The 15,670-nt window shown below is 48.2% G+C and overlaps 1 protein-coding gene across 10 annotated transcripts in view; it reads left to right on the top strand.

The window, feature by feature from the left end:
• The window catches only part of BCOR (BCL6 corepressor), an 82,230-nt gene that overhangs the window by 52,632 nt on the left and 13,928 nt on the right, over window positions 1-15,670 (top strand). For 7 of the 10 annotated variants that reach the window (XM_048289367.1, XM_048289359.1, XM_048289338.1 and 4 more), the window contains 4 exons: window positions 5,042-5,323; window positions 5,721-6,074; window positions 11,771-12,099; window positions 12,421-12,690. In XM_048289367.1, the coding sequence (XP_048145324.1) occupies window positions 5,042-5,323; window positions 5,721-6,074; window positions 11,771-12,099; window positions 12,421-12,690 (1,235 nt within the window). The remainder of the gene's footprint in view (window positions 1-5,041; window positions 5,324-5,720; window positions 6,075-11,770; window positions 12,100-12,420; window positions 12,691-15,670) is intronic. The other 3 variants (XM_048289412.1, XM_048289402.1, XM_048289420.1) reach the window with 2 other exon arrangements.

The following is a 15,670-nucleotide window of genomic DNA, read 5'->3' as shown; positions in this document are numbered from 1 at the left end:
GGGTAAAAGAGGTGGGCTTTTGTTTTGTTTAGGTTTTTGTTTTGCCTTTTTTTTTTTAAAGGCCCAATTTAAGGCAGGTAGCCATGTTAGTTAATTAATGAGCAATTAAAGCCGAGCAGTAAAGTAGAAGTGCTTCAGTTCTCTCCCATCTCGTTTAGGTTTTGCTGGGCATCTGAGAGCGGGCATCTGAGAGCAGCCGCAAAGCTGCTTTGTTGCCAAGGTGACTTGTAAATGTTGCTGAGGCAATGCTGCTCCAGTGCATTTTCATAGCACAAACATGATAAATTATGGGATGCATATGTCATGAGTCATAGGATTGTTCAGAGATCAAGTGATTTAAGCTATTGGCATGGACACACGCATCAATACGGGCATGTGATGATCGCATGTTGGTTCGTAACAAAGCTCTTCCAGAGGTTTTGAAAATCATGCTTGAGTGTGAAAGATTGAATAAATTCTACAAGCTGTGAATTTCTTGGTTGGGGAGCATGACTTTACCTGTTTATTTAGTTGTTTAGGATGGAAGACACTGCCTGTTTAAACCTTAGCTGGGCACAATTACCCCGATATATTAAAAGCCTGCTCTTAAGGCATGAGGTTATGAGGAAGAAGTTAAAGCAGTTTGTAGGTGTGAAGGTAAATGGTGTGATGTGCCAAAACACATTGCACAATTGATCTTAGCGTTGTAGCGAGGTGCTGGTGTCTCTTTGCATGGTGATCCCCTGCTTTTCTTTTTTCTTGCTGAGCTGTGTGTGCACTGGAACAAATGAAAGATGGAGGCAGTAAACATGTCCTTTGCCCTGGTCAGTTATTACCTTCCTGCCACAGGACATAGTGCAAAAAGAAAAAGGGAAAAAGAGTGGTGGTTGCTTGTTTGTGCAGTGTGGTAGGCTTGGGCAGAATGAAACAAAATGCAGAAAGCTCCCAAGCAGAGGTACATGGAGGGAAAAGTGAAATCAGCTGGGTTCCCTCTGCCCCATGGGATACTCAGAATTGAATTCTGAGGATGTCTTATGGAATTTCTTACTGTTGTTGTGATCTCCGTGCTGAAAACTGGGTTTTAGCATTTCGATAGTCATTACTGTTCTTGGATGAATAAAAGGTGCCTTGCATAAGTGAGCGCAATGAGAGGTTGCTCCAGGGAAGAGGAAAGGCAGTTTTTAGCTGCCATGTTATTTGAACAAAAGAATCTGCAGCTTAAACACTAAGATGTGTTTCCTTGTTTGCATCGCATGGGAGGGCCTGGTCTCAAGCAGTTGACAGCAACAGGAAGATGGAAAAATGAAAGAAAGGTTTTTTTGGGTAGTGTGTTTGTGTGTGCGTGTAACTTTCTTGTGAGATTGTAGCCCGTGCACGAAGACAGAAAGCCCTGAGATTGTAGCCCGTGTCTAAGCCCGTCCTTCAGACAGAAACCAGATGTGAAGAAGCATTTTCTTAATTCGTCCTCGTTTCTAGATTGGTAGGACAGTGAGAAATGGTTTGAATTGTTGGTGTTGGTTGTCACAGCTGGTGTGAGACTGGCAAATACTGGAGGCTTGAGGAAGGAACACATTTAGGAGTTTAATCTCCTTACTCATAGAGGTGTGTTGCTATGAGAACTCAGCATTTATCCTGTGTTTCTGGCTACCTCGCCACTGTTTGAATAATGATGATATAAAAACTCCCAAGTATTTTGTTGTTGTTTTCTTCTTCAGGCAGAGAAAAGGATGTTGTAGATACATGGCACGGGAGGGGGGTGGTGGGAACAAAAGCAGATAAATTCTCCTCATCCTTGTTGGGCACGCATGTTATGCTTATGTTGCTGTGCTTCTTGTTGACATTTATATCTTAATTTGGGGAGACATGGCGTCTGATCCCGGTTGCTTGCAAAACAGTTTGAGGACAGAGCGGAATCCGGTGGTAAAATATTAATAGAGCCTGCGTTCCGTGAGGCAGCTGCAGCTGTGCCAGGGGGAAAAGCCTCTGGGCTTGCGACGTGTCCGTGCAGGCTGCGAGGAGAGCCTGACAGCCTGTGGGCTGTGCCGTGTCCCCAGCAGCAACTGACCTTTGTTCTTTCGCACTGGAAGCCCAGCTGTGGGAGAGGCGGGAGCGCCGGAGCAGAGAGGCGAGGACGCGTCCCGCGCGGCGCCCTGGCTGCACCGGGGCTGCGCTCCCGCGTCGATGCAGGGTGGTTACACAACCGGGATTAGTGCGCGGAGATGCCGCTTCCCTAATGGTCTTAGCTGCAGCGAGCGGGACGGATTTCAGAGCCGCGTGTGCAGCGGGCGGTCCTTGAGAGGGATTTCTGGCTCGGCAGCTGCGGAGATGCAGCTCTGGTCCCCTGAGGGTCCCTCTCGAGCGGAGGCCAAGGTGTCACGGAGCTGCTGGCAGCGAGGGCTTTTTGGATGAACCGCAGTTAGGTGTGTGCTGTTCTTCCCAGCATGTGGAGCCCCGGAGGAACGCTGACAGTGACAAGCTGTTAGCAAGGTCTCTTCCCTCTTTATTTTTCAGCACAGTCTGAGCGAGCGGCGCTCGGCGTCCCCGTGCCAAGTCCTCTTGCAGATAGAGAAGGAATTAATCTCTGCAGCAGGTCGCTTTCGGTGGTGGCAGGCTGGAATTAGCTTGCTGTTTCCTGCAAGCCATAAAGATTAAGACCATCACCCCCCCCGCCCCCCCGCCACCTCCCTACACCCTGCTACTTCCTCTGACCCTGCAAGAGCTTCTCTGGGAATTGGTCAGGATGTGCCTGTCTTTTCTCAGGCCAGACAGTGTTAGGAGCAGGAAAGCTATCCCAGTGTAGCGACTCTCAGCATGAACCATGGCCTGTAGCTGTTGGTGCTGCTGGAGATGAGAAGGCTCTAAGACAGCAGGAGCGTGGCTGAGAGTGCCCTTACCTGATCTCTTCAGGGAAACTGACCAGAGAAGTATAATGTTTCCTTATGAAAGGAGGAAAATAGCAGATTGCATTAAAAATGTAAAATGAAATCTGATAGACGCATTTATTTCTATAGTGATACTTAAAACGTGACTGGTCCAGCTGCTTTTATGCTGTGTGAAACAGGACTGCTGATGCTTTTGGTGTGGTTATAGGGTACAGCTGTGGGGCGGTGTCCTCATGCCAGATGTGCGAGCACAGGGTGCTGCCAGATCCATTCTGATCTGGGGGGACGCTGCGATTTAGAGGCACGTCATAGTAAGCTGAGATACCTGTTCTCTGGAACATTTCAGCGTTGTTGGCTGGAAGAAGTGTGACAAAGTGCATTTTAAAGTCTGGGAGGGAGCATGTGTTGGCCAGACGGCCTTGTGGAGAGGAGCATCGCCAAACAGCGGAGCAGCCCAAGCATCCCGCTCGCCTGCAGAAAATCAGCTTTTGTTTTGATTTTTCTTGGCCCATATCTTGTGCTGTTTTATAAGCAGCCCTGCAGGCAGCTTCCCAAGCAGCGTAAAAATTATGCTGGGGTGTCTTCTGGTGCCCACAAACATCTCCAGAGCCCTTGGTGCTACTTGGAGCCATTTCCAGGTTGTGGTGAAGAGAAATCTCACCAGGGAAGTTTCCCCTTCCCACCGCCCCCAGCCTTCCATTACTGACAACAGCTATTTCAGGGAAGGTCGAGAAACCAGGAGGGGTTGGCAGAGCTGTAGGATGGTGCAGTCAAGATAAGGTGAGATAGAGTTGGGCTGCATCCAGATGCTGCCAGTGGTGGGTCTTGGAGGGGACAGGAGGGGAGATGGGAGAGGGGAACAGTGTCAGCTCTGATGAGGGGGAAGAGCAGAAGCTGAAGGCCAGGCTGGACAGGGCAAGAGACTGAGTGAAAGAGAGAGAGGATCCGTGGGAGGGAAGGGCAGCAGAGCTGTCAGGAGTCCAGATAGGAAACCAGCAGATGTGTTTGCAGGAAGGGAAGTGGGAGAGGGAGGAAGGGCAAGAAGGAGGAAGAGGAAAAGGGGCAGAGAGCCGTGGGAAAGTAGGATGGAACATAGAGTTTGCCAAACAGTGGCAGAGGTGTGGAGTATTGGTTGACCAGGAGGGCTAAAACATGTGGGAAACCCAACTTATTTGTGAGAATTGTAAATGGGAGCTGATTATTTTTGTTGCAGTCTGCACTGCATCTCTGCCTAACCTTGCCTTTGCTAGTTTGGTTGAACCCAAGAAAACAACATTTTTCAAGATGGTGATTAAGTGTAATTTTAAATCAAGCATCCATTTAAAATTGCATAGGCTGTCTCTGAATTTGGGCAAACAGTATTGGAGGGAAGCTGGAGTTAGTGCAGGCGAGGCAGCATGGGTGTTTTCGTGGCTAATTTGTCAGACTAGTTTCTAGTAAGCTTTTCAGAGCTCACCCTCTTGCTATTGCTGGAAATACTCCTTGAAAAAAAGTGAGGTCTGTTTTAAAAGGAGGTGACAGAGATCATGTGAGGTACAGTGACTGGTTGGTTACTTGAAGTGAGGAAGCCTTTTTATAACCTTGGATTCAAGTAGTGCTTTTTTGCAAAATATCACAGCTATTCTTAGTGGCATTTCTGTGTCCGTGTGTGTGTGTTCTGTATCCCATTTATATCTCCCGAAGAAGGGATGAATGCTTTTAAGTCAGACTCTGCAATTCGATGGGAGAAGTTAGTGAAAGATTAGGAATTAAGGGAGGACTCATACTTGGTTGTCATCAGAAGGTGTTTTTGAACTGGATTGTTACTTGCCACAGTTTAGGGAGGTGAGGTTGCTTTTTGAAAAGGGTTTGTGCTTTCAGTATCTAAAGATGTTTCTTTATTTAAAAAAGCATATTGTGATGTTTCTATGGATACAAGCATTGTGAATGTTGTGCTTCTTAAATTAATGTAAAAACAACACAAAGTAGTGTGCTTTTGGGGGTTTTGTGCTTAACTGTTGAGAAAACTGCTGGCCAGAGGAGACTTGTTCCCAAGTACAGTTTTGTGTTTATTTGCATGCCTCATGAGCCGTAAGTCATGATGGAGATGACATTGAAGAGATCTGAGAGCAAAGCCTTCTCACAGTGAATTGTGTTGTATTTATTAGGTCTTGTGGTGTTTGTTTGTTTTTTATTTTTAGGTAACTTTACTAGTACTGAAAACAACCGAGGTCACTTTCTGGAAACTCCAGAGGAAAAAGATCTCTCAAATGAGAAATGTTATTTAGAGAGGCATTCTGTATATGAAAAGGCAGAAGACCAGCCAACAGAAGATATTGGCCAACATTCATGTCCACGTCTGGACAGGAAACGTAAACACTCTGGTGAGAGAGTGCAAAATGATGGCAGCCAAAACGAAAGCTTTGTGGATGAACTGCAGGATGAAGTTATATCAAAAGCAAAAAAGAAGAAGAACTCCAAAGGTAAGACAGCATTTTGCTTTGGTCTCTCTCAAGGAATGTCTTGTGAAGGGAACGTCGCTTTGGCTTAATGTGTTTCCATTTTTGAACTTGCTAGTTACTAATGTGAGCACTGTCATTTCACTTTAAATTATATATATGTATATATATGTATGTATATATATGTGTATATATATATGTATATATAAAAAAACTTGGTATGTAAGGATAAAGCACTAGTCATTGGACACTGTAGCCACAGCAGTGCAAGTTACTGTAGTGCATGTAACCCTTAATGAGCGAACCTTTAAAATGCATAGTGTGGTGCTAAAGCTGAGACTATATGCCCCGAAAGTGAAATGTAGCTTTTGTTTTAAGTTGAGGGGGCTTTTTGATTAATTTTTAGTTATTTTTCCATTAGATGACTGGCCTGAGAGGGAAATGACAAACAATTCCTCTAACCACTTAGAAGAGCCCAATTGTAATGAGGTGACCAACCTGAAGGTGTGCATTGAATTAACAGGGCTCCATCCCAAAAAGCAGCGTCACCTGCAGCATCTTAGGGAACTATGGGAGCAGCAGGTGTCACCAGAGAGATCCCCGTCCGGCAAGTTGGGCCGGCAAAGCAGGAAAGATTTAGCTGAGGCTGTTCAGCCAGAGGCCACTGCAAAGGTCAAAGACTTCACAGAAGAAAGGCACACCAAGAAAAGGTCAGAGGCCAAAAGCAATAGAAGTTGGTCTGAAGAGTCCCTCAAAACAAGTGACAATGAACAAGGTATGCAGAGACTACTAGGGAAACCAGCTGGCTTTAGCATTTACAGTGACGCATGCTGCCACCGATGTTAAGGAATTGTCGAGAGCTTTTTTTCTTTCTTTTTTTTTTTAAATTATATATATTTCTGTAGATGTCCATTTGTATAAGGACTGAAACCTCTTTAAGAATGGCACTGTAGCTGATATTTGTCAGACAAGAAAATGTGTTTGTGTATGTGTGTGTAACTATGTGTTTGTGTGTGTGTGTTTTGGCTTTAAATATTTTCATAGATGATGTGAAGATGAAGTTTATGGCTCTAGAGGAGAGCGGGGTGGGGGTCATAAAACGTGGGCATGCTTTTGGGTGAGACAGGGAGCAAACAGGCTGCTAGTTGGTGTAAGGGTGTTTAACCACGCATAGGACTTGAGGGGCTGTGAGCTTCTGAAACAGAGTCAGCACAGCTATAGCAGCTCTTGATCTCGGGAACCCAACACCTCCAGCACCCTCAGCTCTGCTAGCTTTCCCTGCCTTTGCCAGGACATATGCTCAAGAGCAAAGCTCAGCCTCCTCCTGAGAAGGATGCTTTGCTGGTTCGTCCTGAGCATGTCCTGTAAACCCCTGTCACCCTACTTCCCGGCCCCTTGACAGAGATCTTCCAGCAGCTCTCTCCTAAGGGATTGCTTCCTCGAAGCGTATCACACATTTCCTTGACTTGTTTCTGGTTTCTTCTTTCCCCCTCACTCCACTTCCTCCTTTCCCCATCCTCCCTCCCATTTCTGTCAATTACCTACCCTGGGGGAGAACCTGTGGATCTCTGCCAAAAAAAATCTGCCAGATTTTCATTGGGATGGACAGGTCACTCTCCTGTCCTCACTGTTCTCAGCCCCTGGGCACATTTTCTTCTCTGATGCTTTTCTCCTTCCCTGCAACATTTTGCTGCTGTAGCTTGGCTGAAGAACTGATGGGGAATGGAATCACACAGTCCACAGGGTCCTTTTCTTTTCTTTCTCTTCTGTTCTTACTCTCCAAGCCCTCTGGGTTTTTTTGAGGAAAGACTATTTCTGGGAGTGAGAGCTCCATGTATGGCATTTGGGCTCCTTCCTCCTTCACAAACCTGGAAGCTTCATCGACTGGAAGATGTTCACATTCCAGCTGGCCTAACCTGTAGTTTAGCTGAGATCCCCTTTAAAGAGAGAAGCATGAGGAGAGTGGATCCTCTTGTCCCGTGCCATGGAGAGGACCGAGTCCAGATCATCCTGTGCCAGTGAGGACTTTCCTTGGTAGTGTCTGTGAAACAGTCACAGGCAAAAATATCAGCTTCCCTTCAGTCCTAAAGCTCCTCATCTGTCCTTCTCCTTGGTAGGACTATCTGAGGCAGAAACCCCCAAACTTTGATGCTTATTGATGGGGAAGGTTCTCCAAAAGGATTTGTGGAGCAGGAGATCAAAACTTGGTTTAAAAGGAGCCTTGAGTCTTACTTCCTTGCTTTATGTGCTGCCTTGGCGGGCATGGTGTCGGCTCAAACACCCCTGCCCCTCACCTTTGTACTTTCAGAGAGAGATACCTTGTAGAGATTAAACGAGGGTCACTGACAAGAAGCTGTACTATGTAAGGATGCTCTCACTTTCCCCTGCAATGCCTCCTGTGGCAGTGATGGGCTCATGACCTTGGGAAAGAAAAAGAGGTGGCTCCCAGTTTATGCACCATTCCCAAAGGCATTTAGGTTCAGTTGCTGCCCTGTGGCTATGAAAAAACTCTTAGGTTGGGAAGCTGCTATAAAACCATAAACTTGACTAAATTGCACCTCGCTATTCATTGTTCAAAGACACTGGATATCATCCAGATAATTTTGCTGGTACTTCTCCAGCCCTGTTGAAGTGTAAACTTTTTAATCTCCTTGTTCTTAGTTGACTGGGATGAGGACATTTGTGTGACAGAGCATCCTCTGCATGACAGTCTCATGGGGATGGAGACTTCCAGCTTGTCTGTCTTGCTCAGGACCAGTCCTCAAACTCTTCTTAAGCAAGCAGAGACTGTCAATGTGAGAATATACACCATCACTTGCAGCTTTTTTTTTTTTTTAATTTGGGGCTGGGAACAGCTGTTCTCTGTGCTCAAGCACTGCCTGCAGTTGTGGTAGTCTCTGCTGCTGGGCAGCTGGTTGTATCCCGAGGAACAGGCTGTAACAGGACATGAGGGTTGCCTCTGTGCCTCTGAAGCCTTAGTCTGACATTATCAGGATGATTTGCCACCCCTGCCTGCAAATCTCTGGGAATGTGGATGTTTCTGACTTCTGGGTTTGTCACCCCAGTTATATTTATCCAAAGCAGTGTGGGCAGCAGGTCAAGGCAGGTGATTCTGTCTCTCTGCTCTGCTCCTGTGAGACCCCATCTGCAGTGCTGTGTCCAGTTTTTGGGTCCCCAGCGTGGGAAGGACGTGGACCTGCTCTGGAGCAAGTCCAGAGGAAGACACGAAGATAATCAGGGGACTGGATCACCTCTGCTATGAACACAGGCCGACAGGGTTGGGATTGTTCAGCCTGGAGAAGAGAAGGCTCTGGGGAGACCATAGAGCACCTTCCAGTACCTAAAGAGGGCTGTAAGAGAGCTGGAGAGGGACTTTTGACAAGGGCATATAGTGATAGGACAAGTGCTAACGGATTTAAGCTGACAGAGAGTAGGTTTAGATTAGGTTATTAGGAAGGAATTCGTGACTGTGAGAGTGGTGAAGCACTGGAACAGGCTGCACAGGGAAACTGGCTGCCTCATCTCTCATCTCTGGAAGTGTTCAGGGCCAGGTTGGATGGGGCTCTGAGCAGCCTGGTCTAGTGGAAGGTGTCCCTGCCCATGGCAGGGGGGTTAGACCTGGATGATCTTTAAGGGACAATCTCCCTTCCAACCCAAACCATTTTGTGGTTCTGTGATCCTGTTGCAAAGTGATGTTGCCGTGCTGGTTCTCCGGGGTGCAGCAGGTCCATGAACATGGGGATACTGCAGCCTCAGGGCATCACACTGCTTGCCCAGCCCCATGACCAAGGCAGAAGCCACGGTCTCTGTGGGGGTCCCAGCTGGGCAATAACGCTGTGCTGCTGGCGGTGCAGAGCCAGCTCTGCTGATGCTCCCCTGGGGAGCCGCAGCCGCTCACCCGGTGCGAGGAGAAAGCTCGAACAGCGCGGAAACAAAAGCCCTGAGGAGAGGAGCCAGGAGGATCTCTCCCACCGGGAAGCCTGTGCCAGCCCCTCGGAGCTGCCTGGGGCTGCAGGCAGCGTGGTGGCCCCGGGCTTGGCAGGCAGGAGGAGGCAGCTGCTGGGGTGGGAGCTGAACAAGCGAGCATTCAGGTGACGCGGCAGCAGCTGCTTTTCCGCGCGGACCTCTCAGCAGCCCGCTCCTGCGGGAAGGGAGACAGGTCCTGCTCTGAGTCAGACTTGCCACAACCCACATCAGTCAGAGGCCTGAGTTTTTTGGGGGTTTTGGTTTGGGTTTTCTTTTTTTCCGTGGATATTTAGGTATATTCGTCCTCACTCTTGTTTTTCTTCTGCCTTCACGTGGTTAGAAAGACGGGGTGGGATTTCAGGATTAACCACTTGCTGCTTTTCTGCCCGTGTTGTCTTGCATTTCCCAGGCTGATGCTTGGCTTTTTCTGTGTAGTGCTGGCCTCTTGCAGTGTTACTGATCCTGAAGCTCCTGGGCATAGCATAGCTCTCTCCATCTCCTAGCTCCAGTGCATGTTTAGCCTGGTGCCTGCTGTCACCACTGTGGAGGGTCAAAGTGAAGCAGAATTGATGACGAGTTTGCAGGCAGGGGTACACAGGTTTTGTGGTGATTAAACTTCTGCTTTCAATGCCTCGGCATCTCTGCATGGGAAAGTCTGCAGTTCTTTGAGATAAGCTTCCTGTGTTTTTTTTTTTTCCTCCATCCTTTCAGTATTCCTGTCCTTTGCCAGACCTGTGAGTTTTTCATTCTATTGTAGTTTTTCTGCATGCAGCAGTTGGTTCTTTTTGCACTCACCAGAGCTCCTCACTGCTGCATTGCATCTTTTCCATTTTTTTTTTTTTTTAGTAAGTGATTAAGTAGGTAATGATGGTGCTTCTGCATTGGAATTGTGCTTTTCACATTACTCAATTAGGTTAGTTGGGAACATGAGAATTAAACACTCCTTAATTTGTGCTGTCTACAGAGTTGGAAAGACAGCCTTGCATCCATAGGCTCAGCCTATGACTAGGTGCCTTCCTTCAGTGTTGCAAAGCCTGAAAAACTTACATGATTTTTGCTGAACAATCTGCACATCATGTGTCCCATAAATTCCCTGACATCTGCTTGGCAAGCCGTGGTATGCATCTTTTTCTAGAAAGTGGCTCAAAAGAACTGAGGGATTTCTGTTTTCATCCTTAATCTAGAAAGCCTTCTGTGAGTTGCTTTCACAGATCTATTTAAAGGAAGACTAAAGTGTGAAACTGCCCACCAGGAGGATTCTAGATTTTATTTTCTTTTTTACTGACTAGTTCCAGACCAAATCTCTTTAAGTAAGGGTGTCTCTCCTCTGAGCACCTGCTTATTTGCTCCTGCCATCTCTTGTGTTCTGAAAGTAGCATCACTTAAGAGACTTCTTGGAGCAAGGGAGCCTCTTCCAAGTTCTCAGGGTTTTTTCCACGCTTTCCCTTGGTGGTGTGGTACTGTTTGGCTGAAGTGTCCCTTCCTTTCCAGAAACCTTTAATTTTTCTGCAGAGGAGTTGGTTCTGAGGTCACCTCAATTCTCTTCCCAAGGGAAATTCAGACTATAAAAAGTCAACTTTCCTGTCGTCGTTTTGTTGTAAGCCTGCTTGCACTCTGAAAAAAACCCCAAAACTAACCATGCTTTTTGCATGTGGCCCAGATTGTGGGATCCAGCTTGCTGGAGCTAACCCCCAGAGAAAACCCAGCCCTACCAGTATCCTGCCACAGGCAGCAGAGCACTGGCCTTACTGTCCCAATGTCCCAGAGAGACTCACTTCTGGATGGAGTTCTGGGGGAAAAAAACCATCTGATTGCTTTTCTTGCAAAATCCCTGTGTTTTCTGATAGAGAGCTTGCACAGGGCTTCTCAAGGATGGCTCCTTGAGTAGTCTTTCTTCTCTTGGATTGTTTTTGAAGTCAGAATGCTGCCGAGGAGATGTTCCCTGTCTTACGGCCATCCTGGGGCTAAGCTCAGTGTCCTCACCTGTGCTGTCCCATTAAAATCTGATCCATGCTCCCACCTCTCTTCCTGTTCCCTCTTCCCTTGCCATCCTTGTGTCTGCCCTTAAACCCCACTGAGACAACCCGGGCTGGGCCCAGGCTGCTGGAGGAGTTGGTTCCCTTTCAGATCAGGCAGTCCAGTCCCAGGTAAGGAGGCGAGTTTTTCCCCCAGTGGGGCGGTGCTGCAGCGGTTCCACTCCGCCCGTGGTGGCCGGGCTGTGGCACTGCCAAGCTGGCCTGGCACGCATCCCTGTGGCCCTGGCACTGCCCGGCACCTGCGCGGGGCATTTCATTCAGGGATTTTTATTAGAGCCCGATAACTGTTAGCATAGCATCAACGGGCGAGATGCTATTTACAGTTTGGATGTGGAACGCTTAAAATATTAATGATTTGAAAATGTAATTGTAGATCTCTTAAGCAGTCGAGGAGCTTGTGTTAAGTGCTAGCAATGCATTTTCCTTTTAACGCACCATGCGATGTGTAATGCCTTTCCTTCCCATTTAGGCTTGCCCGTATTCCCGGTGTCTCCGCACATGAAGAGCCTTTCATCCACCAATGCAAACAGCAAAAGGCAGGCTCAGCCAAGCTGTACTCCAGCCTCGAGGTTGGCTGCCAAACAGCAGAAAATTAAAGAAAGCCGGAAGACAGATGGGCTGTACACAGACGAAGAGGAGGATTTCCAACATGCATCTCTGCTGCCGAAATACAGCGAGTGTGAGAAGCCATCAGGGAAACGTCAGTGTAAAACAAAACACTTGGCACTGCAGGAGAGGAGAAGGAGGTCATCTCTGACAGGGGATGACACCACAGATATCGAAAATGCTGAAGATAAGGTATCTTTATTTAGACTTAATTGTCCACCGGCCTCTGAGAAGGCAGAGCCAGCTTGCTTAAAACCAACGCGCTGTCGTGCATGCAGGGTAGCGGGCATTGCGTTCAGATTCGTCTGTGGATGCTTTGCACATTTTGTGTTTGCTTTTCTTAACCTTAGTTGTTGCAGGGGTGAAGCATCTTGTGTTTAAAAGCTGTAGCAGGTCTTTCTTAAAAAATCAAATACGAGTAGAAAGGTGTAATTCCTTGCTGACAAAACACAGTCCCATCACTGTACCGTGCAAACAGAGATTAAGAGCCCCCCACCATAATGGTTTTGACAGGTAACGGTGACGAGGAAAGTCAGGAAGCGACCGGAGCCGACTTCAGACTGCGACTCCTCGCCGGCCAAGCCGTACGAGCAGAAGCCGTACGAGCGCCTGCCGCAGACGCCCTCGCTGCTCCCCGCCCCGCCGCCCGCGCAGCTGCCCATCGCCAGCCCCCCGCAGGAGACCACCCCGAGCCGGCCGATGCCGCCCGAAGCGCGGCGCCTGATCGTCAACAAGAACGCGGGGGAGACGCTGCTGCAGCGGGCGGCTCGCCTGGGCTATGAGGTAAGGCTCCCTCGGCGCCCTGCGGGAGGATGGGTTTTTTTAATATTTCAAAAGTTAAAATCCTTTTCCTGGTTTTGTAGATGGAAATTCTGTGAAGTAGCTGCTTTCAATTGGGTCGTCGAAACTTGTAGCCCCCGTTGCCCTGCTGCTTTCCCTTCCCTGGCGTGTGGGGTTTGGAGGCAGGTTGCTGTGGGAATGACACCCCACCGCTGCTGGGTCAGCTGGCAGGGATGCAGGGTGAGCAGCATCCCGTGGGAATGAGCAAAGGGTGAAGTTTTATTGGTAACCCTCACTTCCCTTTAAATATAAACCATCTGCAAACAGAACAAATGTCTTTTATTTATTTTTTTTTCCCCCCAAGTAATCTTTATGGTGATCTTTAATGAGCTGTATGTTTTCTGCTTTTATTGTTCGTGAAGAGCGTGTAGTTTAGGAGAAGGGTTTTATTTTTTGTTCTCTCCAAGGAGTATCTGGTATGTGACACAGGATGTAGCGCTTGGAGTGTCCTCTTGCATGATCAGACGCATCGTAGGAGCACTCTGCATGCTTTATACTCAGCGTCTGGAGCTGCTTGGTATAGCTGGAACAATGTTGTCTAATGAAAGGGACCCCCTGTTGCTACAAAAATCAGAAACCGATGAATCCCTTAGCTCTGCTGTTTTGAAGCACGCTTTTATTGGGGAAATATGGGCATGTAGGTATGAGCACCATTGTTGCTTGATTTCAGATCTGGTGCAGAGGTGTTTCATTGCAGAGAGTGACTGCTGCCCTTGGCATGGCTGCTGGGTTTGCTGTGCTGGTGGGAGGGCTGCTTGGACCATGGAGCTGGGCTTGAGCCCCACGTGGGAAGGTGGCATCAGCCCAGGTCCAGGTGGGGCCTGCCCAGCCTTGGGGATTTGCTGAAACCTTGAAATGCCCTTTGTATAGCTGGAGAGAGCTTTCTGTGGAGCAAGGCCTTGTCCAGCTCTGGAAGGCAGGGTTTACTGGAAAGGTCTCGTTTACCCTAGACAAAAGCTTATTCTAACTCAGGGCACTTCAGCTCTAGCTGGGAGAAGTGGTTGTTACAACATTGCTATGGGATTCTCCATAGTTTAAATGGTTTTATTTTCTGTGGGTTCAAAATCAAAATGTGTTGTAGGATGTGCTCCAAACTATCGGTGCGTATTTTCTTCCTGCATGGGGTCTGTCAGGGTGAGGCTGTTGGGCACTTGGCTTTCTGTGCCTGCCACCTCTGCTCAATGGGAGCAGCTCCCGAACTTAATGATGGGCTGACATCTTGTTCAAGCAGGGACCCAGGGCTCTCCATTTGCTTTGATAACAGGAGCTCTCTGCTGCATTGCCTGGTTGCAGGAAGGTGGGGATACCCAGGATCACCAAGGTGTAGGTAACATTGTGTGCCACCACGCCTTTCCAGTATCAGCTGGTTGAGGATTTTGATTTTCTGACTTGAATTCACACAAAAGTTCAAGCGAACACCATGCTTTTAATAGGCTTAAATATTCAGCCCATTTGATTTGATTGTTTGGGTGGTGTTGACTGTGCAGCAGTCAGTTCTGTTGCTGGAGGAGCGTGGGGCAGGGAAAGAGCCCAGTCCATGCACCCAAACTGCTGCCAGAATCTGATGTTGTCCATGTCTTTCAAGGTTCAGAGTGGGGGTGGCTGTGCCACCCTGTTGGAGCTGTTTGGCCCATGGTGAGCTGTGATAGTTTAATCATCCATGGAAGCTCCATAGCTGAGGGGTTTTTCTTGCTAGCGACGAGACTACTGCAGTTAGTAGAAAGCTGAATTTCTTCTGTTTGCAGAAAGAGAGAGATGTCCAAGAAGTCAGTAATTCCTCTATTAAAAAAAAAAAAGAAAAACCTGCATGAGTTGAGGTAATATGCTGGTCAGTGACCTGTGGCAAGTACACAGGTCAGTTTTCTTCCACCCCTGTTAGCAGGGCAGCAACCTCTGGGGGCACATGGGGGCTTCCCTTGGCTGCTGTGATGGCAGCCTGAGGGCAGCCTGGCGGCCCTTCACCAGCTGGGTGGCAGGAGAGGCAGACGAGTTTGCATCATCAGGGCCACAGCTCCCAGAGGGAGCCGAGTGCTGATTCAGGACTCGGAGCTGGAAGTGGCTGGCACCGCAGGGCACCACTGAGCCCTGGCAGGAATGCTGTATTGCCCTGAGACCGGATGAGCTCGTGCCTGCCCTTGGCAGCCTGCCTGCCTTTGCAGCAGGGATGCCCTGAGGCTGTGCAGAGATCCCACTCCAAACCCTTCAGCACGCAGAGGTGCTGGCAAGCTGTGTGTATCACTCTGGGGCCCGTGGGGAGCCCAAATGCTGCGAGGCCATGAGCTTCTGTCCTTCTCTCAGTCCCACAGTGCAGATTTGCATCGTAGGAAGCAGGACACAAGCAGGACACAAGTGGATATGATTCGGTGTGTAAAGCTGACGCGAGTGTGAAATGCCGAAGGACAAGCATGGCTTGTGTCTGGTCAGATAAATTGCAGGGCTGCAGCCACCAAGGCTACTTAAAGACAGTGCAGCAAATGGTCTTTGGCCCTGGAAATCCCTGATGAAGCTGGTGGGAAGCTTTGCCTTTTCCTTCCTAGGTTTCTGCACCGGGCCATGCTTCAGCAGGATGTTACCAACCCATCCCAGGGTATGGACACTCTTGAATCCGTTCTGTTTCCCCCATTTAAAACAAATTACTTGAGATAATGGTAGTCTTAAAACTGTAATTTACTTTTTGTGAAGTGGGAATTACAGGGAGCGTAGAGTCTTTTTGGGAAAAAAAATTACAAAAAGCTTGTGTAATGAATTTGACATGAGAGGAAACACTGGCTGTCTTTGTGCCTCGTGTTGCTTTTTCGTGTGTGTCTGGATGTGCTGGTTTTGGCTGGGGTAGGATTAATTTTCTTCCCAGTGGCTGGTATGGGGCAGTGTTTTGGATTTGTGCTGAAGACAGTGATGATAATATAGGGATGTTTTTGTTATT

Source organism: Corvus hawaiiensis, chromosome 2 (assembly GCF_020740725.1).
Source record: "Corvus hawaiiensis isolate bCorHaw1 chromosome 2, bCorHaw1.pri.cur, whole genome shotgun sequence".
Classification (NCBI taxonomy): Eukaryota; Metazoa; Chordata; class Aves; order Passeriformes; family Corvidae; genus Corvus; species Corvus hawaiiensis.
The sequence above is the reverse complement of the archived record's forward strand: the minus strand, read 5'-3'. Positions and strand labels throughout refer to the sequence as shown.